The sequence below is a fragment of the Xenopus laevis genome, chromosome 6L (assembly GCF_017654675.1).
Source record: "Xenopus laevis strain J_2021 chromosome 6L, Xenopus_laevis_v10.1, whole genome shotgun sequence".
NCBI classification, from domain to species: domain Eukaryota; kingdom Metazoa; phylum Chordata; class Amphibia; order Anura; family Pipidae; genus Xenopus; species Xenopus laevis.
The window spans coordinates 106,106,368-106,132,213 of NC_054381.1; the positions used below are offsets into that span (position 1 = coordinate 106,106,368).

Genomic DNA, 25,846 nt, shown 5'->3' on the forward strand with positions numbered 1-25,846 from the left:
TACTAGTAGGTTTGTAAAATGTAAACCTTATTTAAAAAAAAAAGGCGCATTGCCAAGAAAAAGCTTGATTTTATCTTTCACCATATGCACTAAACAAGCATGGAGCTAGGCTCCAAATCTACTGGGAATTGCCAATATATACAAATGGCAGAAAATGTCAACCAAAATGGGAGTGTTGAGTGACAGAATATATGCAAAGGAGATGGCTGATCACAAAAGAAAATATTCAAACAAAAAAGAAAAATATACCTGGTGTTTATTTTATGAAGCATGACCTTATCTAGAAGATACTACATTTCAGCAAGCTCAGCCACCTCATATATGTACAGTTACTCTAGGGTTCTAGGGCCAGTGCTGTTTCTTTAATGCCCAACTAAATTGCTGTTATCCGGAAACCCATTATCCAGAAAGCTCAGAATTATTTGAAAGCCATCTCCCATAGACTCCATTTTAATCAGATAATTCAAAATTTTAAAACTTATTTCCATATTCTCCGTAATAATAAAACAGTACTTGATCCAAACTGAGATATAATGTAAGGCAAATCCTATTGGGTTAATGTTTAGATGATTTTTAAGTAGACTAGAAGTATGTAGATCCAAATTAGAGAAATACCCCTTACCTGGAAAGCCCCAGGTCCTGAGCATTCTGGATAATAGGTCCCATACCTGTATAACAGCACATATTGCAAGTTTATAGCAATGCCTTAAATAGAGAAACTGCAGCATTGCCTTATTTTGGAAATGTCCAATTTACTGCCAGTAAGAGAAGGAGCAGAGAAGGGGAGCTCAGGTCTATGGTTTTACAGCAGAAAACATCTCCCAGCAATCTGAAGTTAATCCTTTTAAACTATGGCCCCTAAATAGGCAGGTCATTATCTAATTCACTGAGCTATGACTTAGATGACATCTGATCTGTCCTTTCCAAGTTAGCTATATGCAGAACAAAGTCAGGTTAGAGAGGTTGTGAGGTAGAGATCACTCGTGCATGCTTGCACTTTAATGTATACAGGGCAAATGCAAACTCTGTTTGTCACTTTGCAATTTCATCATGACCATGTCATTCGTTTTTTATTGATTTTCTTTATTTTATTTTTCATGTTTTTTCATTATGGAAAAATACTACACTTGCATTTATGTCCAAGCTTTACTTTCCATCTCATTAAAGGGATTCTGTCATGATTTTTATGGTTTACTTTTTATTTCTAAATTACCCTGTTTAAATTGCAAATAATTCAATCTACCATTTAACATTTTATTCTTGAACCAACAAATGTATTTTTTTAAGCTGTAATATTGGTGTGGAGGCAGGTATTTTAGTGCATTCAACCGGATTCTGAGCTTTGATATAATGCCAACTTGCAGTGTAGCAGTGAAGAGTGACTGAAGTTTATCAGAGCCACAAAGTCACAAGACCTGAGGGCACCTGGGAAACTGACAATATGTCTAGCCCCATGCCAAATTCTAAAATTAAACATAAAAAATGTGTTTGCTCTTTAAAAAACAGGTTTCAGTGCAGAATTCTGCTGGACCAGCACTATTAACTTTTGTAGAAATATGTGTTGCTCTGCCTTAAATTGAAATTCAACTTTGTTCTGAAAATATTTTTGGATCTAGCCATCTGGGATAGCCAGAACTTTTTTTTTTTTAAAATCTTTATTTTTTGTCAGGCAAAAAAGAAACATTACAGCAATTGCACATAGCCATAAAAGACATAGCCAAAAAGGCAACATATCAAAAACACATTACTTCCGTTGCTACTACAGTTATCAAGATTTGCATAGGAACAAGAAATCCTAAGAGTAGGCTAAGCAATGTATCTTTACATAGAGCAGACAGAACTAACTTCGGTACGCTGCCAGGAGTATACAATCATAGTATAGTGCAATCTGATCAGAGAACAGATATAGGGGGGTAAGAAAAGGGGAGAAAGGGGGGGGGAGAACAGTCCAGGCTTACTAATACATTCTGAAAAAGCAATGATTCACAATAGAAAGGAAGCAGTGTGACAATATAAATACAGTTTAGGCGAAATGAAGTACCAACAAATGCAAATAATAGCAGACATGATTGAACCTAAGAGGTGGCCCTGTCATGGTCTGGCAGAGAGCAGCCAACTAGGCGACCGGGTCTAGCTCCTTCCAAATATTGAGTCCACGGCAGCCAAGTGGCCCAGTGTTTCCGAATAGCTGTTTGGGTAACCGCATGGATCTCCTCAAACTTTCGAATCTCCTCCATTTCCGTCCACCATTCAGAGATAGTAGGCACCAAAGTGGATTTCCATTTACGAGGAATCAGGATTTTTGCAGCATTCAATGCATATTGAACCAAGGATTTATTGTAAAGGGATGGTGAAATATCATTGTGATGTAGCAATACCGCCGTCAGCTCGATCTCTAGATGTAGCTGCTCCTTGCATACAGACAGAAGCAGCGTCCAATATTTCTGAATTTCAGTACAGTCCCATAAAATATGGAGCAATGTGCCCCGGCCAGGTCCACACCGCCAGCAAATATCCGAGACCCCTGGGAAGATTTTGTTCAATTTAGTAGGGGTATTGTACCATCTCGTCAGGATCTTATAATTGCTTTCCAAGATGCGGCAACTCCTAGGACCAATACAGGATTTGAGAATCATCTGTTCCTGTTCCTGCTCAGAGAACGGATGGTTAAGATCGTGGCCCCATTTAGCAAAATGCGGTTGTGGAGGCAGTCGCTCATCAGTACCTGTCAGGAGTATCCGGTAAATAGATGAGATGTTACGTCTGACCGTAGCTGCTTGACAACACAGGGATTCAAATGACGTAAAAATAGAAGTGCCCAAGGGCTGCGGAAGCTTAGGGCGAATAAAACTCGCCAACTGTTGGTAGCGAAAGAGTTCTGATGCCGGTAGGTGTAATAACTCTTTGAGTTGTACCCAATGAGGTAAAATTCCCTTGGGGCATAAATGGAAAATTTGTGTTATTGTGCCTTGTTGCCAAAGAGATAGATAGCCCTTAGTCACACCAGGAGGAAAGTCAGCATTATGCGTAAGAGGGGTCAGCAAGGATTTTGCCGACATAAGACCATTCCTAGTCTTAAGCATATCCCAAACGTTGAGGGCATAATTAGAAAGGTGATGATGTGAATCAGTGTTGCGATGCTTCGGAGAAAGCCAAGGAAGAAGTTGCAGAGGCTGAGCTGAAAATGTTTGTTCCATAGAGACCCAAGCTTTAGAGCGGCCATGATAAGTCCAATCCAAAATTCTTAGCAAAACACTTGCTTGATGATATTTGCTGAAGTCTGGTAAACCTGTACCTCCTCTAGTTTTAGAACGTGTGAGAATGTCGAATTTAATCCGAGGGCTTTTGTTATTCCACACAAAGTTCCGGATCAAGGAGTTCAAAAGTTTGAAGAAATCGAGCGGAGGTTTCATCGGAAGGGCCTGAAACACATACAACAAGCGTGGCAAAATATTCATTTTTACTGTATTAACTCTGCCAAACCATGACAAAGCCTTACCAGACCAATCACTCAAATCACTCTTGATAGTCTGCAACAAAAAAAGATAGTTAATACGAGCCCAATCTGCAAAATTCGGAGTCAAGTGGATACCCAAATACAAAAGTTTATCTTTTGCCCATTTAAAGGGAAACTGATCCCTAAGCGCCATGAAAGTAGTATGAGGTAAGCTGATATTAAGTGCGCTGGACTTATCATAATTTATTTTAAAATTACTCAGCCTGCTAAAATGTTTTATTTCAAGTAACAAATTAGGCAGCGTAACAATAGGTTGTGTAAGCGTGAATAGCAAGTCATCTACGTATGCACATATTTTGTGTTGTACCTTGCCATCGGAAATACCATGGATATTAAGATTAGCTCTTATTTTACACAATAGAGGCTCCAGAGACAATATGAACAGAAGTGGCGATAATGGGCACCCCTGCCTGGTACCATTATGAAGTGAGACAGATTCTGATAGAGAATTATTTATCTTGATTTTAGCAGACAACTCAGTATACAGGGACGTGATCCACTTCATAACATTTGGGCCCATGCCTATATACCGAAGACAGTGGAACATATAGTCCCATCTTACCCTGTCGAACGCCTTTTCGGCATCAGTAGACAGGAAAAAGAGGGGGACCCGATGCCTCACAGCCAACGCAATAATATTACCAATTCTGTAGCCAGAACTTTATCGGTTTAACATCATCTTCCACTCATTTACTATGGAGGAGCAATGTATAAAATGCAAAAATAACTGGCACAGATTGCAGCATAAAGCTCTATTTGTGCCTCCCGAATGGAGCACAAAGGTTTGTGTCTACAGGTAGTTGTTCTCTATTAGATACAATAGACAATTAACAAGCGGCCTAGGCAGGCCCCTTGGAGCTAATAAATAAATTTCACACTGCATAGCTGCAAAGTACTTTAGTTCTTTGTTTTTTACTCCATAATATACAGTTTGTGACAACCATTTAAGGGGCATGCATATGGGTGGTCATGGGCTTCCACTTACAGCATGCATGCCCCCAAGTAGGAACAATAGGAATAAAAGTGCAAGGCCCTAACCCACTGCTCCACCACTCACACCTGAACCCAGGGGCGCTTCGCCAATGAGGCAAGTTGAGTAACTTGCCTCAGGCGGCAGCGCCAGAGAGGTTTCCAGGGGCGGCAAAGAGCCCCCCCTGGTACCATCAAGTGCAGAATTTCCGGTTTTTAAACCAGAAATTTGACTTTACTATTGAGAGAGAGCGCAATTGCACTTTCCACACTAGTGTTCCTGCCTCGCCTCCCGAAAGGTAAGCCGACGAGGGGCGGCGGCATTGCAGGAGCCTGACCCTAACCTGGAGCACCTCTGTATTTATAGACCTGTGTCCACCCACTGTGACACCACGGAAGGGGTGGGGCCTCACAGGAAAGTCTTTACAAAGTGATCAATGGAGGTGGAAGCCAGTAAGGTCTCAGACGGGAGAACGGAAGGAAGAGCTCAACCCAAACTTGCCTGCTACCAGCAATCGCATGTAGAATTTGACCTGAATGAGCCTGTCACACGGGTAAACCCGCATGTTTGCGGGTTTTGGGCCAGGATGCACAACACTACGAGGCACAACTGCAGCGCAGCACCATAGTTTTGTACACCTTGAGCAGGGCTACATTGCACCATACTTGCATGGGTGATAACGGGTGGTAATAAAAATAGTTAGTTGAGTGTCAGTAAAGAGATATAAAAAATGTAATAACTGTAAAGCAGTAAGTATTGTTTCCAGAACTACTTTCCCAAGTTTTAATGTAAAAGTAAACTCTTTTATCTTATTCTTTTTTTTTTTTAACATTTTTTTAACATTTTTTTTATATTTTTCTATTAATATATTTTAATGGTGACGTCCTGTAGCACTGTTACATTGAATAAACACCATTCACATGAGCCCCTCCCTTACTGAAGCTTACAATCTAAGGTGCCTGTTAATTTTCAAACACTATGGTCAATTATCAAGAGCCAATTAACCTGTCTGTATGATGCATTATCTTTATTGACGCTGTAACTGACAAGTTTTGTCATGTACGACTTATTCACATTTCACCAGAAAATGTCACAGCGAAATACCACCCCCCAGTCAGAAGGACAGATAGAAACCTACATATAACTGTCTGCATTCCAGTGTTGTGTAAAGCATAGGTTTTCCATCCCAACAAGAAATGTTAGAGTTATGGTGGCCCTTTAAGAAATAACTGGCTGATAATGAGTTAACAACAATAGCATTGTATATTCTTGGAGTTTTTTGCAGACTTTGTGGACTGTGTGTTTACTGGATAGAATGAGCCTTTAATGAACACAGAATATTTTAAATATTATCTATCTATCTATCTATATATATATATATATATATATATATATATATATATATATATATATATATATATATATATATATATATATATATATATATATATATATATATATATATATATATATATATAAAACCTTTCAATAAATAGCTTTAGGTGGAATATCTGTCTGACACATAAGAGGAATGAAAGAATAAAAATATTTTGCTCTCACTTGTAAATTGTTGTTCTCTCTTTGTGCCCCACATTTGTAAGTCTTTAAGTCGCACGTTGAAAAGCAGTCAAAGAAATTACAGTCTTGATTAGATGTGCAGTTTTGCTCCAGGATATTACGCATTTTAGGTTCAAAGAATGCCATGTCCATATCAATAGCGACCACCTGCAAGTAATAATATAAACACAGTATTAAACACCGTGTTAAAACCACAAAGTGAAGCCTTTACTTACATTGTACTGTATATGCAAACCCATGGTCTTAATGTTGGTATCCAACCAAGATAGTGTTCTTCAGGAAACAATGGTACATTATTTTCATTTTCTTTTCATCCACTGGGCTTAACTCTGTTTAATTCAGTTTATTATGTTAACCTACCTGTTTGTTCATTTGTTAATTGCATGTATACCCTTTTTTATTCTGTCCTCACTTCTTGAGGGCAAGGTTGCAATTTGGGACATTTGTTCTTACATCTGAAAAAAATGTTTATTGTAAAACTATAAAACAATAAAACGTTGGAAAACACATAATACTATGCAATAAGTAGAAGCCACTATTATGTTTTTGAAATTAATCCTGTTAATTATTTTGTTTGTTGTTCCTTGTAAACCATAACAATGCCAGTGTTGCTCTCCTAAGGTTTTATTCTTTTATTGCTTTAATTATTGTTATTATTATTAGTAGTATAACGAAAGCTGCTTTTAATTGTTTTGGTTTTTTTTTGGTCTAGTTTAGGGGAATGCCTGTTTTCTGTCATGTTCAGTCATTTTGGTTTGGCCAAATAATAATAATAATAATAATAATAAGATTTAGCCCATTACTGAACTGAATCTGCACATTTAAATTTGAGTTAAAAAATAATCCTATAATTTAGTTTAAAAGACACCAGACTGGGTATTTGTCAGAACCAAATGCAAAGTATTTGCCTGAATCCAGACCCATCTTAAGTGCTGCTAAACCAAATTCTAGTTCTTTAGCTTCTCAGCACACTCTAATGATGCCAAACCATAGTCCAGTCACTGGGTCCTTCCCAAATGCTTGTTATTTGTATTCATAAGCCTCAAACAGTGTAAAGCCATTTGGGCAAGGTCTAATGCTATTAAATGGGGCACGGATGATACTAGAGACGAGAGTATATTATTTAGTAAAAACTCACTATATAATCTCTAAATTTTCTCTCCAGGAAATCATTTAAGGTGGATGGTGTGGGGGTTAATCCTATATGTTGCTTATATTTTAAAGAATGTTCATATCTTTTGTGAATTGTTTATATATCTTACTATAAGCGATGGAAACTACACGCAAATTACTGTTTATTTTCTGTGATATTGGTATATAATACTAGTTTTACTAGCACCATGTTGTTAAAGAATATGCATGTATGTAAAATTTTGGGATGAACTATTATTACTTACTATTTATCTTTATATCCCACATTTAGAGACAGGCATCCTTTTAAAGGAGAAGGAAAGGCTAAAATTAAGTAAGCTTTATCAGAAAGGTCTATATAAATACACCAGTAAACCCTCAAAGTAAAGGTGGCCATACACGGGCCGATAAAAGCTGCCGACAGACCAAGTCGGCAGTTTATTGGCCCGTGTATGGGGGCCCCCGACGGGCTTCCCCGATCGAGATCTGGCCGAAAGTCGGCCAGATCTCGATCGGATGGGGTTAAAAATCCCGTCGGATCGCGGCCGCATCAGTTCGTTGATGCGGTCCCGCGATCCGACCGCCCGTTTGCTTTCGCTAGGATCCGATCGTTGGGCCCTAGGGCCCACGATCGGATCAGTCCGATATTGCCCACCTCAAGGTGGGCATATCGGAGGGAGATCCGCTCGTTTGGCGACATCGCCAAACGAGCGGATCTATCCGTGTATGGCCACCTTAATGCTGCTCTGAGTCCTCTGTCAAAAGAAACACTGCATTTCTTTCCTTCTATTGTGTACACATGGGCTTCTGTATCAGACTTCCTGTTTTCATCTTAAACCTCCAGGGCTAGGGTTTGAGCATGCTCAGTTTGCTCCTCCCTCCTCCCTGCTGTAATCTGAGCCCAGAGCTATGACTGAGCAGTGAAACTCAGGCTGGATGTGATGTCACACCAAGGGGCAGATTTATCCAGGGTTGAAGTGAAGTGAATTTGAGGGAATTCGAAATTCAAAGTAATTTTTTGGATACTTCGACCATCGAATAGGATACTACGACTTCGAATTTACTTCGAATTCGATTCGAAGTAAAATAGTTCGAATATTCGACCATTCGATAATCGAAGTACTGTCTCTTTAAAAAAACTTCGACTTCAATACTTCGCCAAATTAAACCTGTCGAAGTGCTATGTTAGCCTATGGGGACCTTCTACAACCATGTTCTAAGTCTTTACACATTGAAGTAAAATCGTTTAATCGTTCGATCAAACAATTTTACTTCGATCGTTCGATGGCCACATTCGGTTAAAAATTCTTCGACTTTGCTATCCTAAACAAACAGAGAGCTTCTAGAGCTGTTTACTCATTTATGGGAAGGGCAAGGCCAGATGTGGCGTTTTTACGTTGCGTTTTTAAAAAAGAACAGCCAGGCGTAAATACACATAAACTGCACTACCACTGAAACTAATGGAAAACGCATTATGGCAATTCACACAGGGAGCTTGCAAGCTGAAATCCGCCACAGGACGCCAGTATTGGCGTTTTTTAGCAGAAACGCCAATACGTCAGGAAACTACAAGATTAATAGACTCTATGGGATCTGAACGTTTGAAACCACAGTTTGCATAAATATGCAGCGTATTTTAAATATGGCGTCCAAATTCTCAATGAGAACAATGAGCAGTGCATGTTTTCATGCATGCTGAAAAACGCATGTTGACTGTCACATGTGGTTTCAGTGGCGTATTTACGCCTTTCTTTTTTAAAAACGCAGCGTAATAATGCCGCAAAAACTCCACGTCTGGCCTTGCCGTAACATTTTACAGAATAAATAGTGTTATAGCTTGCACTATTGTGGCTAATCTATTGACAATAAACTGCTTCGCTACCTTTCCTTCTCCTTTAAGCTTCATGCAGCTCTCAGAAAAATACTATATTATACCCTAACAGCTAATATAGGAATTCTGTTAATGAGGTTTGTGTAGTGGGGGGGAGGGGTGAATTAAAGATTTCCTATAATGTAATCATGTAGAATACAAATCCAACATAACTGCTAAGAAACCCTACAAATAATAAGCGATTGGGTTTATTTCTTAAGAAACAGTTCAGCTGTAACAGCAAAAGCTACTTATGTTAATCAAATGTCCAGAAGTCAATTACATAAAAGTATATTGAGGGTAAGAAATCACACAAAAAATCATTATTTTTTAAATCTCCAATAAATTAGTTTTCCTTATATAAGAAATAATGGCACACAAGAGAGAGAGACGCCGCATATTATATAATGTAAAACAAAGGGTCATTTATTTCTGCAGTGTTCCATAATCATTGCAGAAGGGGAAGTGGTGCCTGCCTATGGTGAGGGGTGGATATTTAAAAAGGGAGCCAAATTACAGATATCAGAGTAAATAAAAATAAATCCAGTGCTCATATTCAACCCAAATATATGAATTATTTCTAGCAAAAAAAGTAATTTTCTGGATTGACTTTTTTTTTACTTATTTTATGACCTTATTTATTAGTCGTGTTACACTACTATGCGTATAATGTACTTTCTTGCTATCATATTCCCAAATAGCATTGTAAATTAAAGATATCCCTTCTTATATTCGCAAAGGAACCATTCATGCATATCAAGCATTTTATTGCTTGAAATAAAACACAAGTTACTTTGTGGGCTTAACCCAAACCAGGCATATGATCCCCAGCTGGAAATGTTTAGTCTCCTGGAGGGTTCTTTAAGCAGCTTGGGGAGTTCCATTGATTTTGAAGGTTTAAAGGCTGTATAAATAAATCACTTTTGTAAAGGGCCTAATAGCCTTGACAATAAAAGAAATGCTACAAGCTGCTCAGTTTCTTAAATTTTTTTATCAGTTATGGTTACCACCTCTGTCCAAAAATCAATGCAGTCTGCACCCTGCATCTGATTTAGGCACTATTTAGCAATATGGGCCTTGCTTTATATGGCAACTGTAACATCAAAATAAGAAGGTAGAGCGTTACATAAACATACTACTGTTTCATAAAGGAGAACTAAACCCTAAAAATATATTTGCTACAAATGCCATATTTTATATACTGAACTTGCACCAGCCTAAAGTTTCAGCTTCTCAATAGCAGCAATGATCCATGACTTCAAACTTGTCACATGGGGTCACCATCTTGGAAAGTGTCTGTGACACTCACATGCTCAGTGGGCTCTGAGTAGCTGTTGAGAAGTTAAGCTTAGGGGTCGTTGCAAATTATCCAGCAGAACATGTGGTTGGTCTGTAATATAAGCTGATGCTACAGGGCTGATTATTAAATTCTGATGCTAATTGCACTGGTTTCTGAGCTGCCATGTAGTAATTATCTGTATTAAATTACAAATCAGCCTTATATTGTGACATTTATATCCTATGTGTTCAGGGCCGTATTTATATTAAGGCCTGTGTCTAGGGTGGCGCAGTTTTGGGGGCGGCCCTCGGGTTGCCTATTTTTTTAAGTCTTTGTTTTTTTTTTAAACCCTCCGCCACGGATTTCCATGGGGGAATTTTAGTGCCGCAGCTGAAGGGTAAGGGGGGCCGAGGAAGCATGCGGAAGCCACATGCACGGGCGCTGACGTCACTACCACTGAATATGCAGCAATGACATCACTCGCATGACGTGCTGACGTCACACGCACAATGTAAGACCGTGTTTAGGTCCAATGCCTAGGGCTGCATCAGACCTAAATACAATCCTGTATGTGAACTGTATATTGTGAGTGGGTCCCTAAGTTCAGTAAATGACACAGCACAGAGCATGTGCAGTGAATCAGCAGAAAAGAAGATGGGGAGATACTGGGGCATCTTTAGAGACACGGATCTTTACTGCTAAAGCACTGTGGTTGCCTTGGGCTGGTACAGAAGCACATAACATACACATGTACAACATTTCTAACTATTTTGTTAGTTAAACTTTAGTTCTCCTTTAACTGGCCACACACACCTTACATGCCAAGACTAATAAAGAATGTCTGCACATAAGTGTATAGATAGTTACAATAAATACCCCACAATGCAGTTTTGTAGTCTATTGTAGTAAAGATGGCTGTTTATGTGCATGTAATGATATACAGACTCACTGATCCATTTTGCTATCACGGCCCATGTATTTAATCTAAAGAAACCATTAGGGCTCATGCACACTACTGAATAATTAATCTGAATGAGTGCAACTAGTCATAACACAGGGGCACCCAGTACACTACTCAGATGCCATCTACCCCCATTTCATTAACCTCTGTCACACACAGCTGGCAGTTTTCTGCTGGCAGAAAATATGCTGATCAGTCACCTCCATGTGTGTAGTAATTTGCTTGAATGTGATCTACCGGTCATTGTGCACACAAGGCAGATTTTGGCCGAAATGATTTAACCGGGTCAACTATTTCATTTCTGAATGCCACAAGCTACACACACTGAGACGTCATGTTACATACATTGTATACACGGGGAGGCAAATTTATCAAGGGTCGAATTTCGAATTCATGTGAGTTCTTTAACTCAAAATTCGACCAATCGAAATTTATTATAAAAATCGAATGAATAGGACCAACCAGAATACTCTAATCGAATTCGATTTGAATTTTAAAAACCCAATTTGAGTTTTTTCTCCAAAAAAAAAAACTTGAATGTCAGGAAGGTTGCAAACAACTCCAAATTGATCCCTGGACATCTCCCATTGACTTAAACAGCAATTCAGCAGGTTTTAGGTGGCGAATAGTCGACTTAGAGTTCTTAAAGGGCCAGAGTATGATAAATCTCGAACCTGAACTCAAATGGAATTTGAGTAACTCCCTAGTCGAATTTGACAGTTTTGACCATAAAAAACGCGAAAATCCGAATTTCGAATTCAAATTTTTAATACGACCCTTGATAAATCTGCCCCATAGATTTAATTGTGGATTTACATTTTTGTTTGAAAATTCTTTTAATACTGGGAGCGTTGCTCTTGGCCCTGTGCATTTTTTTTTTAATCTTTGATAAAGGTTCCTAAGGCGGGCCAAAATGTTGGATGCATATACACAAATACAATTTTGATCACAAAAATCAAACACAAATGCTGGTTCTCTTTTAAATTTGTATATGATATCTTGACCAGGCACCCAAATTATATAAGAAGCCAGAGTGTGGATACTCTCCAGGTGTCACGGGACAACACAACCCAGAATCATATATCAAAGAAAATGCCAGATACAATGCAATAGCAATTGGATAATATAAGTCTTTGATTTGGTGTCAAATGAAATGTTGGCTTCTCAATGATTATTTTTTTAATACATTCTATTTCACCACTAGACATTTACTAAATAGTTAATTTGCAAATATATGATATGCTGTGGTATAAACTGACATCGCCTTACCACTCCCCTAAAGCAGCTTGGGATCTGCTTAGAGTCTAGCATGTTTGGCCCATTTCTAAAACAGGTATAGGACCTGTTATCCAGAATGCTGGGACCTGGGGTTTTCCAGATAACAGATCTTTCTATAATTTGGATCTTCATACCTTAAGTCTACTAGAAAATTGTATAAACATTAAATAAGCCCAATAGCCTGATTTTTCTTCCAATAAGGATTAATTATATCTTAGTTGGGATCAAGTACAAGGTACTGTTTTATTATTACAGACAAAAAGGAAATCATTTTTAAAATTTTGGATTGTTTGGATAATATTGGAGATGGCCTTTCCGTAATTTGGAGCTTTCTCAATAATGGGTCTCCGGATAATGGATCCCATACCTGTATCATTCATTGAGCAGCAATGCCTGAGGAGCATATACATTTTGCCAGTAAGTAATATGTTATGACATCATTATGCAATTCATTCTCACTACTGATTGGCTGATTCATTCAGAGATCCTTTACAGGGATGTCTGTGTGGAGGAATATATATATATATATATATATATATATATATATAATATTTTTCATTGCTTCCATCACTAGGCAAGAGACACATTGTACATTTTAATCTCTTATGGATTCTGGCATCCAAAATGCTGGGAACTTGGCATAATTCTGGATAATGCACGTTTATTGGGGCCTTGCCCGATATTCTTCTTCTATTCGTCTTATTATCACACAGAAAAAATGAATTACACAAGTTAAGAATTGTTCAACACATAAGACAGGCATTGCAGCTGGCATTCAAGGGGTTAAATAAGACTATCAGAAATGGCATTGCTTTATTTACACTGAGTAAAAGAATGGACAAGATCAGTCTGCAACATTGTGCAGCTCTCTTTATTTTACAAAGCATTTGTTTCTCATTATGCCATCATCATGCTCAAATCCATGCTCATAAACCTTTCACTCCGGAATGCAGAGACATCAAAAATATTTCCATTGGCCTCTCTGCTGCTTTTTCCCTAGTCCTTCATAATGATATTTAAGCTAGGCATTTCTGTTTCGACGGTGTCCTCATCCAAGAAAGAGGGTGGATCATCATTTTGATCGGTTATGAGTTTCTTGTGGAAACAGGCAAAAGGGAGTAGACCAACTGTTCTACTAGGACAAGCAACTCCTTTGTAATCATTGATGAATTTATAAGATAATTAAAGAGATCATATCTTGCATCATAAAGCCGTGGAGAAATAAGCTGTGTTACAATTATCCTTTATCCATTGTAGCACTAAAAACTTAATATTGCATTAAAGGTTTGCCATTTTTGTTGTAATTTTGTAGATGTTAGGGCCTGTGTAGTGATAAGTATGCAAGTATGTATTGAAGGAAACACAGGGGATCAGGGACACGGGGGCCCTAACTGTGGGGTCTGCTGTCTATACGCCACTGGAAAAACCCAAGTTAACAAAAGACATATCTGTGAATGTTCATATCTCATACCACACCTTGTATAAGTCTAGCTGTACTGCCTGTTATTGGCTGAAGTCTGTCAGGCAGATTCCCTTTTAATCAATTGCAGGAGACATACAGTATCAGGTTCAGGCACTTCTCCTCCACTTAAAAATACACCAAGAGGCCTATTTAATATGCTGTGTGAAAAAATTCACCAAAAAGGTGTAAAAAGCTGTTTTTTATCTGGCGATGACTGGTGATGTGTGTCGAATTAGTCCGTCATTTTTTGTACCAAATAATAAATCTGCCCCATGTGTGTCATGGCCTTTAGTCCAGGTCAATATAGGATAGAAACTGAAGTTTAGTTTGTTTAATCTTAAACAACAGGGTTCTTTTACAAACACAACTTCAAATGCTGAAATGGACACTTGACAAGGATTAGGTAGGGGGCATTGTGGAAGCAGAGGATGAAAGGCGAGTCCTTTAGGCAGGGACAGGCTGTGCCCACGGAACAAGTAAAGGGAATTGCAGGAACAAGGTGCAGTGGGTGACAAATCAGACTGGAAAGGGTGAAGAGGGCAATGAGTCAGACTGGATAGGGAAATGAGGGCAAGGAGTCAGGAGCAGGATGTAGCGTGCGTAGATCGGGAGCAGATTGGAAGGATAGAAGGTGTGGGCATCGATCAGGACAGGAGGGATCGGGCGTAGAATCAGATCAGACTGGTAATAGAGTAGCAGGAGGACTGGATAGCAGGAGAGGACAGAACAGCAGGAGAGGACGGAACAGCAGGAGAGGGGACTGGAACAGAAATGGAAGGAAAAGGCAGAGCAAGATACAGAGCGAGACTAGGGAAGATATAAGACAGGGTTCAAGGCAGAACAGGACAGGAGGCAGGAACAGGCAAGGCAAGGTCAAGTCAAGGTCAGGTAAGGACAAGGCAGGGAATAGTACAAGGCTGGGTACAAGGAAGGAACAAGGATACAAAGCAGGTACAGGGGGAAATGCTTAAGCAGGAAACCAGAGCTAGGGGCAAGCCACAGTGCTCTGGAAGGCAAGGATGAAGCAAGGGAAAAGGGCTACAGCTAGAAACAACCTAGCTAGGAGAGCTGCCACAGTACTAGGGAGGCCAATGCTCAGGCAAGGAGTGTGAGGTGGGCTGGCCTTAAATATGGCAGAGTCAGTCCTGATTGGCTGACTCCAAACCACCAATCAGGCTACTGCTGGGCTAGGGCTGCAAAGGCCAGGTAACATATAGTGAGCAATCCTGCAGGCTGCTCATGTGGCCCAATGGTTAAGGTGTAGAGCCAGAAGCCCAATGGTCCCTGGTTCAAATCTCAGCAGAGCCTGACAACACCAAATTAAGCACATATTGATCCTGACTAATGAATTGCATGCATTAATGCAATGGAACCCATCAGCCTGAACCTGGCAGCACTTATTAAATGATTAATGATTCTTTGTTGATTGAACTATTGGTGTCACAAGCATTAGAACGTAAAAGTTGAGCTTGTTAAGCAAGGGTGCAATAACTACATCATTCATCCTCTCCACTCACATTAAGCCTTTTCCCCAACTAGCTACTAACGTAATGCCCCCTTTAAACAAAACAGATATTAGGGACAGAAAGGCAAATGCACCTGCCTAGGTTACAACCATTTCGGAAAAAAGGAAAAAAGCTTAGAGTTTTCATAGTATAAATAATAAGATAAAATATTCTTCTCAAATTGAATCTGGTGCATTATCTGTACCCTCATCTGTTAGCTCACTAACTCTAAGCAAGGCTGTTCATTCCTGTTCCTCTTCTTCGCTAATTCTGATCTTCTTCAGCCTTAGTTTTTCTTTTAGATTACTCTTTTCTACACACTCCCAGGTTTCTGTCATCTGTGCCTTAGGCCTCTATACTAATTGCAGAAGAGACTGCATGAATTCATTTAGCTTCAATCACCATCCATACAATACTGTAATTATATGCAACTTGACGAATCTAGTCACTGATCTCTAATTCCCTCATTACTAGCTTCTCCTTTATGGTAAATTGCCTTTTCAAATGAATGTAGATAGCCTAAGGGTTGCTGCCAATTTGTTGTTCCTTTTTTCAATGTTCTTTCCATTCTTTCACTGAAACGCCTCCAAAACCTCTTCCCTATTGCCTCAAGCACCTAATAATACTGTCCTATATGTGTTTCCCTTATCCTGCTTGGATTAATATAACACACTTCTAACTGGCATACCTGCCTTCCAGGTGTACTGCAAATACCTAGGATAACCTAAAATTGGCTTCACATCATGTAGGAATCATCTACATCTCAGCTCTGCTACAGTTTATTTCACTATATTTTACAACCACTTTAAACCATGGCTGTGACTCCTTGCACCCAGAATTGGATTCCTGTACTCCTGTATCAAATTATGTCTCCGCATGTCTTTAAAATGTATCAGGCAATCAACTATTTGCCATTTTGATCAGCCCATCAGGTTCATCATATCGGCTTTATTCACAACAAATTCTTATTTATGCCACAAAAGGAGAGTTGCTTTACAACAGATATATAATGAAATCAATTTATATTTGGGGTATATGCTATCTTATAGTGAGCACTGTGCACAGGTTCACAGCCACGTGTCATGTAAGCATTTTAACACATGCACAGTATCTCACTTAAATCATTTATTTGTGCAAATCACCAATAACAATATAAATCACTTTGAATCATTGAAAAAACTTTTCTCCATATCACACCACAAGGCAATGCCCTTCCCCCCGTCTGCCTACCTCATGTCAGCCACTCCCTTCTGACCCATTTCGCACTTTTGGCCTCTGATGAAGTGCCTAATAGCGAGAAACGCGCCAGGAGGGAGTGGCTGAAAACAGTTATATATAGCCTTATATATGGATGTATTTAATGAAAGCAACATCCTTGAGAAATAAAAATAAATAAATAAAATAAAATAAATAGCTGATGGCTGAATAATGTATGAATATAAGATTAGACATATAGAGTAATTTTTGAGGTTTTTTAAACCATGACTAAACTCGCTTTCTCTAAAACCATGAATGTCATGAAATGTAATATAAAATCTGAATAACAAACGTAGGAATGGAAAATAATGCTAAACAATAGGCTAAAAAATACAAATACCTGAAAAACTGTATGTTTTTTAGACAATACCTAGCGTAAAAGAAACCCGAAAATCCAAATGGATTTAAAACGGTCCAATAGGACCAGCACAGCTCCCACTGACTTCTATAAGACCTCGACAACTTTTACCTGGCAAAGTTTTGACTGATTTTTACACAATAAATCTCATTTTAAAAATAGGAAAACCACAAATATGGAAAAAAATTTAATTAAATTATTAGTAAATCAAATCCTTAGCTGTCTAGGATATAGACATCTCATGATACATTATTTAAGCTGATATACATTTTTGGCTTAAATGATATCAAAAATTGATGGACAAAGCAAAACAAACTGGTTTTGGTAAGATATATTTGTGATCACGTATAGATAAGATGGACAAATGTGCAAGAGCAAAAGCCTGACCCTTAGTTCTCAATTTGTACAAAGTCTGGCTGCACTCTGCACCTTGTTCCAAACCAATGACACACACGGGACATGGCGGGTCCTCCCAACTGTCCTTCATGAATACAGTGTTGCCGAATGGAGTGCAGAGCAGGGCACAATATGCAAAAAACATGGTGGCCTGTGCCCTGCTCTGCATGTAGTGAAGGACCCCGCTAGTATAAGCAAATATATTCATATAGGAATATGAGAAAATTGTTGCGACAAGAGTTATATGTCCGCTTTCTTGTATTATTAGGTAACATCTTTGAATATTTAACACTGCTTGCATTCCACGCAATAATATTACTTTTTTCTGGCCCCGTGAATATCATGGACTCTATGCTGACCACAAGCCTTCACCAACTACTCAACAGTTTTATAAGAAACAGACGTAGCCTGGTATTTTTTTTTTCTTTTACATAGAAGCCATACAGAGGGCAAGCTTGAGAATGAGATTTATGCTACAAACTCATTGCCTATGTTTTGTCATTCTTATACAGATTGTATTCAGCTTGTTTATGTATCTGTTTGTTACTTTGTTTTTTAGAAGTTGTCCGGCAACTGGAGCTTGTCAACAGACTCATTCATGGACATTGCTACTAAGCAAAGACATTTGTGTTTGATTATGTTGCACTTTTTGGACCAATCTCAAACTTGGAATTCTGTTCTGAATAGAAAACAATACTTGCCTGTTCTTAAAGCAGCTCATGGCCAAACTGGGCTGATCTTTTTAAAGTAAAACAGAACATGCCTTGGTACAGTGCCTTGCTTACGTATTCACACCGTTAGATTTTTCCAGGCTTTAGGGTTTTTACAACCTTTTGGTTGTGTTACAACGCATTAGTCAGGTTTGGCAGTGATTATACTATAGTTGCTAATCTTTTGGGGAAAGTCTCTACCAGCTTTGCACATCTGGGTCCTGCAGTTTTTGGATAATCTTGTTGGCAACATTGTTTAAGGTCTCTAAGGTTGGATGGGGACTGTGGGTAAACAAGTCACAGATTCTCAGTTGGACTGGGCTTTAGAATGGAAAATGGATGACTTGAATTTAGAACTAAAGTAGAATGTTGTTTGAAAGGATAATATGCATCTGTCCCTTTTGTAAATGCAAACTAAATGACTGGATTTGATTTGCTGTAATAAGATGGGAGACATATCATTTTATAGAGGTTTACCCCTGGTAGGAGAAAATCTGGCCCAGTGACATGTTCCTTAAATGTCAAGTAGTAACAGCAAAAGAAAAAGCTTTAAATAAATACATTTATTGATAATGAACGTGGATCCGATCATGTAAACCTGTATATTGACATGGGGTTGGATGTAATCAGCAGAGCTGTCCAATAATGATTTAAGTGGTAGGAATGTGCAATCCTTTGTCTTACTGTCATTTGTGCAAACTAAGGGCAAACTAGACTTAACTGCAGAAAAGGCTGATCTTGCGACCTGTGTGTGTAGTGAACGAAATGAATATGATCTGCCTGTCACTGCACACATGGAGTGTGGGCCCCTCTGGAATATATTGCTGTCAAATTAAGGTACTGCTTTAGTCATGGGGGGGGCTCAGCTCTCTGTGCAATGAAACAGAGCTCAGAGACCTGTGCCATATTTGCTAAGAGCAAAAATATGGCAGACTGATTTTCTGCATTTTGTGCCATACCTTGCATGTCATAAATGACCTTTGTAGTCTTTAAGTTTAGTTTTAAATTTACCGAAGGAGGATTCTCTCCAGTGAAATCCCACAGGTAAGAGAGAAATGTTAATAATTGAAAACAGCAGCAGAGATAGGTGGGGTGACCAGGAGGCCACTCAAAGAAAAATGGAAGAGTTAGCCAGGAATCTATAGAGGCACAAGAGAAGAAATGTAGTGAGGTGTAAATGAATGGTTAGCTTCGGAAGTTATGAGAAGGATATTTTCACTTATTGTTTGCATCACAGGAAGGCATGATAACCACAACATGGGAGTTTCCTGATCTCTTTTAGAGAAAATAAATTTGGAGAGAAATTTTGGCTAGTGAGGGAAGAGCCTAAAGGTAACCCCAAGACAGTGTGGTGAGTTAAGAGGGATAAAGAGAATGCTATCAGTAACAACAGTAAGGGTGGGTGTAAGGGCAGGTTTAGGTGTAAATATAAGTTCAGTTTTTGTTGGGTGCAATATGAGATGTGTTACTGTTAATTCAAAAGCCAGATCTTAAAAGACTCAAGAACAATTCATAAAAAAAAAAAAAAAATTCTACCCAAGTGTTTTTTTTCACTGAAATTGAAAATAGTTTTTGATCTTTTTCTTTGATGTCTGTATATGTTGCATAAACTACCATCAGACAAAAGGGCCAAATTGCTATTTATTGCATATACTTTAAAAACATAACTTAAATATATGTAACAAAAACAGTCAGTTCCACTGGTATTGGACTCTGATGGAGCTCCCTTAAATGTTGGTTGTCGATGTTCTGGTACTCTTGACTCATTTACTAGGGTTGCCATAAAGGGATACATCAAATCCAGGATTCAGTTTGGGATTTGGCCAAGGCCCTTTTCAGCAGGAACTGAATCTGAATTGTTAAAATCATGTGACTTTTCACCCAAATAATGTTTTACCATGTGCTGATTTGCATATGTAAATTAGGGTTTGGGATGGTTATTCAGCTGATTCTTTCATGAAGGATTCAAGATTCAGTTGAATCCCTAGTTACCACCCAAATATTTCAAGGGAATTTTCAAAAAAAGACAGAGCTATTTATTATAGAACAGATCTTATAGTAGTGCCTAGAATCCCCAAGTTAACAAAAGCTTATAAAGGGCAGCGTCAGACCTACCCAGAAAGCCATGAGTTATTTTATATGGCCCAGATTGCTTCTTGCTGTAACATATTCCTGGCAATTCCCATCATTTCCAATCAGGTTGCTTAGATATTTTATAAATGGCATTGTTGTTCCCTGCCTGATACAGAGAATATCTGGTTATGGTTAATATGGTTTTCCAGTTGTGGTTTCCAGGCAAATGCCCTACCTCTTCACCTCCCATCTTAACAGCTGCCTGTACTGGAAATACTAGGCATGAGGACAAAAGAGGTATACAGGCTGTGACCTTTAGGTAGGGAAACCCACAGCCATGGCACAGTTTTCCACACAGAATGGAGACTGACACCACCTTTAACGTTTAAATGCAGCTTGGCTGGTTTTTATTACACAGAATGAGCAGGTTCAGCACACTTGGTTCACATTAACAGTCCCGCTTTATCACCCTCACTGGTGTTCCCATAAACTTCCCAAGACATTCTTGGCTCCTGGGAGGGGTTTCTCTCTTCTATTCTCCAGTCCTTTTGGAGCTCTCTCCAAACTCTTTAACACAGTGGGGAATCACACTCTTTCCGAGCTACTCACAAGTTGCCATCCTTCCACTTTAGGAGGTTTTCACAGCCCCTCACCCTCCTCCATGTCTCCAGGGAGAAGCTCTGAGGTGTAGTCCCACACCTCCTTTTAACTACAGCTCACCTGTAGCTTAAAGAAGAATTCAAAGTAAAAACCCTACCCCCCTACCCTATAGACATCCCTCCCCCCCAGCCTAGCTGCTACCCCAGGCTCTTTACTTACCCTTCGGTGCAGATTCTGTCTAGTGGAGTTCACGGCAGCCATCTTCTTCTCTTCGGTAATCTTCGGGAAGTAAGTGCTGCATCGGTGCATGCGCAGTTGGAGCATTTTCCCGGTTCGCTACAACAAGTGATGAAAATCTGCACCGAGGGGTAAGTTAAGAGTTAGGGGCATTTGCCCAGGTAGCAGCTAGGCTGGGCGGGGGAGGAGAGAGGGCGATCTATGTAGGGTAGGGTTTTTTTTTACTTTAGGGTTGAATTCTCCTTTAATTAAATAATTGCTTCTAGCTTGGCAGCTGAAATTCCTTACTGGAGCAAAGAATGGAAGCCCACCCTGCTCTCTTCCATTCACTCCAGTGACCCATTACCCACCTTTTCTTAAGCCAGTACACAATTACACAGCTTGCTTGCTGCCGAAACACATACTTTCCCTGGAGAACACTAGTGAAATACATATGATATTGTGCTCTTTTTACACGCATATCTTACAAGGCATCCGTAAATGTAATAAAGTGTGTTTCACAGGAAAATCAATTTATACTTTCCAAACTAGACTGATTTTTTTAAAGGATTTTGGCGACATATAGGGCCAGATCTAATTCAGTGAGAAAAAGGTTTATAACTTAAAAAGTCATGGACGAGATTGAATTTGAGATGCAATTGTCCATAAGTTTTCACGTGATAAACAGAGAACTTTTTCTCACTGAATTTAATTTGGCCCAAAATTTGCTAAATAAGCCCTTCTTTTAGAGACTTTTATCTAGGGTTTTTAATCTAGGGTTGTAGGGAGTCAAACTAGGTGTCTATGCAGTGCTAGTTCATGAAAACAGCTTAAAGGAGGCAAAAAGGATCTCACCCCCCCCCCCAATATTGTAGGCAATAATGAATAATATATGGTACTAAACATAACTTTTTTTCAGCACTTTACCTCTATATTTAAGAGTTGTTTTTCACACAAGGGGCCAGATTCAATTCAGTGAGAAAAAGGTTTATCATGTAAAAACTCATGGACGAGATTCGTTTTGAGATGCAATTCAATTCAGAAAATCTTATTTCATTTGAAAACTCTAATGGGAAAAAACTGGAACTGAATTTGGAGAAAAGTCTTTTCTCCTGGAATTGAATCTCGTCCATGAGTTTTAACATGATAAACCATGAGATAAATTTTTCTCACTGAATTGAAACTGGCCCAGTATGTCTTCTTTAAAGGAATTATGTGGGATGACACCCCACTTTTAAAGGAGAACTAAACCCTAAAAATGAATAGGGCTAAAAGTGCAATGCTTTATATACTAAACTTATTGCACCAGCCTAAAGTTTCAGCTTGTCTATAGCAGCATTGAACAAGGACTTCAAACTTGTCACAGGGGGTCACCATCTTGGAAAGTGTCTGCAACACACACATGCTCAGTGGGCTCTGAGCAGCTGTTAAGAAGCTAAGCTTAGGGGTCGTTGCAAATTATCAAGCAGAAAATAAGGTTGGCTTGTAACATAAGCTGATGCTACAAAGCTGATTATTAAATTCTGATGCTAGTTGCACTGGTTTCTGTGCTGCCATGTAGTAATTATCTGTATTAATTACTAATCAGCCTTATATTGTGACATTTATATTCTATGTGTACTGTATATTTTGAGTCGGTCCCTAAGCTCAGTAAGTGACAGCAGCACAGAGCATGTGCAGTAAATCAGCAGAAAATAAGATGGGGAGCTACTGGGACTGGGGAGCTACTGGGGCATCTTTGGAGGCACAGATCTTCCCTACTAAAGGGCTTTGGTTGTCTGGGGCTGGCACAGAAGCCCAAAACATAATGTACAACATTTCTAGCCTACTTCTTTAGTTTAACTTTCCTTGTCCTTTAAAGGGCACAGGAATATGATTAGACAATGGCTCTCTCTAAGAATGAAGCTAATATGCAGCATTTGCCTTGCCTGTAGAGTAACCAGCCAAACAATAGTCACAGAAATAATACAACAATGACATGAGCTATAGTGTAGGTGTCAAAATAAATGGACTATTATACTAGGTACTTTAAACCCCGTACCAAGCAAGTTAGGATAAGGTTTTTTTCTCCTGTTAAAATATTTTCACCCACATGTTGAAAGAGCCTGTGCCCAGAGAATGAAATGCAGACCAAGTCTACAGGTCAGTCTGCAACAACTGCAGTGCTGAAGCAACCAAGCCATAATGCTGCATCCTCTTCTTTTTCAGACAGTATTACAGTAAACGTTTGCTTGAATACCATTAGCCATCTGATTTAGTACCTACTGCAGTTTCACAGTGGAAAGGTTATCTTTAAATTATGGTGGCTTCTACTTTACAGTTCACATATCACATGCTGTAGCTCCGGCGTTGTTGGTTAAACAAAGAATCAAATGTGTGCCTATATCAATTAGACGAATACCTATTTTAAACGAAATGCATATTATAATAATAAAATCACTTACGGTTAGATCACTTCTGATTGCAAAGTTTTCCGGTTTGATATCACAGAGGTGCAGCCTATGAGAGAATTCATTTTCAAATTGATGGACCATATCTAGGAAACTGACTGCGATTTCTAGGAGTGCCCTCATTCGTTTTTGCCCGCTGTTACACTGACCAACGACTTCTTCTAAAGAAAACAGGTTTTGTTTCCACGAATGTCCAGCAGTAAGAAATTCCACCGCGTAGAACTGTCCACAGGTGCCAATGACCTGCAAGACGTGCTTGCTAAAGTCTTGTAGCAAGTTGAACAGTAGATATTCTTCTTGCTCAAATAAGGACCACATGCTGGCCAGTTCAGCTTTCCAGTGGCGGCTTTTCCTCTTTTCATTCCAAACAGGCATCATGGTGTTATTTGGTAAATCCAATCCCAGGACATTTTTAACTTCCACAGCCACCATAACAAGAAGTTCTGTATCAGAAAGTGTCTGGATTTCTGATTCGTCCAAGAAGGCAGGACTTTGTGATTTTGACAGGGCGTCATTTTTGGATTTTAGGATTATCGAGTTGCCTTGCCATTCAGCTTGCATGACCTTCTTTCCTTTATGGTAATAAAGGCAATGCTTATACACCAGTTTGCGGGTTACGCAAATGTCTTCACAAAGGTTTCCTGCAACAGCTCCACCTGTGTAGTCATAACACTGTAGAATAAAAATAACAATTAGTGCGAACCAACTTTCCTACCAGATTAACACATTATATAGAGGGTATGTGATATATATTACACCAACAGATTAAGTCACTAACCAGTCAACAATAATTTCAAAATCATTTCTCCATCATAAATATTTTTTATCATAGTAACCTGAAACAATAATGCCAATACTCCCTGAGAAATGGTCCATGAATATTTTATTATATTACATGTGCTACTGCAGTGGTGGAATTACCAAAGATTGTCAGCAAAACAACTTTTGCAGGCTTTTGCCACAGCTTTATTATGCAGCTGTAAAGTGCCCTTTCTCGTCTCTGCATTCTAGCAGCAGGACCCATGCTAGTTTGTAATCAGCTTCAGCAATCCCACCATCCAAAATAATTGAAAACAAATAGAAGCACACAGGATAGATATTGCTGTAACAAAGAGACACAGCTGGAACCCCGGGAGGAGAAGGGTGAACAATTGAATCTTCTGCAGAATATCACAGAAACTGTTTTCTTTTAAGAATACCTAACTTTGTGAGTGCAAGCAGTTTTTGTTAAAAAACTAGAATTTATTGTTATTAGGTGGATTGAAAACTATATTTGTCTATCTGGTCTATTTCCACCTTTTTCCCTCCTGGGAATACGGTGGAGGGGTGTAACCAAACAGTGCTGTGGTTATAGAGTGTATTCAAAATAAATATTGCTCTAAAGGTGGCCATACATGGAGAGATCCGCTCGTTTGGCGATGTCGCCAAACGAGCGGATCTCCCTCCGATATGGGCAATATCGATATGGGCAATATCGGGCTGATCCGATCGTGGACCCTAGGGCCCAACGATCGGATCCTAGTGAACGGGCGGTCGGATCGCGAGACCGCATCAACGCACAGATGCGGCCGCGATCCGACGGGATTTTTAGTCCCATCCGATCGGCCAGATCTCGATCGGGGAAGCCTGTCGGGGGCCCCCATACACGGGCCAATAAGCTGCCGACTCGGTCTGTCGGCAGCTTTTATCGGTCCGTGTATGGCCACCTTTAGCTAATAAACTAATCAGATCCTAGGCCACCATCCTAAAACACAGAAGAGACCTCTGTCCAGCAGGTGTGCAACAGAAGAATAAACTCAATTTAAACAAATCAAATACATTAAAGATCACACTAGAGTAGTGATCCCGAACCAGTGGCTCAAGAACATCATGTTGCTCACTAACTCCTTCGATGTTGCTCCCAGTGGCCTCAAAGCAGATGCTTATTTTTCAATTCCTGGTTTGGAGGCAACTTTTGGTTGCATTAAACAGACCTTCCTATAGGCTGCCAGCTCACATAGGGCATAATAGCCAATTGCAGTCCTTATTTGGCACCACCAGGAACTTTTCCAAGCTTGTGTTGCTCCTAATTCATTTTACATTTGAATGTGGCTCATTTGTAAAAAAAAAAAAAAAAAAGGTTGGGGATCTCTGTCTTAGTTAGGGTTTTAAAAAGTACCCCAAAAGTATATTTCTGCACACAAAGTAAATGGAGTGCTTTTTGGGGCAGGGCAAAGATGCCATTGTTTAGAAAGT

At 39.2% G+C, this 25,846-nt stretch overlaps 1 protein-coding gene across 1 annotated transcript in view; it reads right to left on the reverse strand.

Moving 5' to 3' along the window:
* dipk1c.L (divergent protein kinase domain 1C L homeolog) overlaps positions 1-25,846 on the reverse strand; it is a 54,243-nt gene that overhangs the window by 7,225 nt on the left and 21,172 nt on the right. Inside the window, exons 2-3 of the mRNA XM_018267851.2 lie at positions 23,606-24,283; positions 6,048-6,212 (exon numbers count right to left, since the gene is read on the reverse strand). Coding sequence (XP_018123340.1) covers positions 6,048-6,212; positions 23,606-24,283 — 843 coding nt within the window. The remainder of the gene's footprint in view (positions 1-6,047; positions 6,213-23,605; positions 24,284-25,846) is intronic.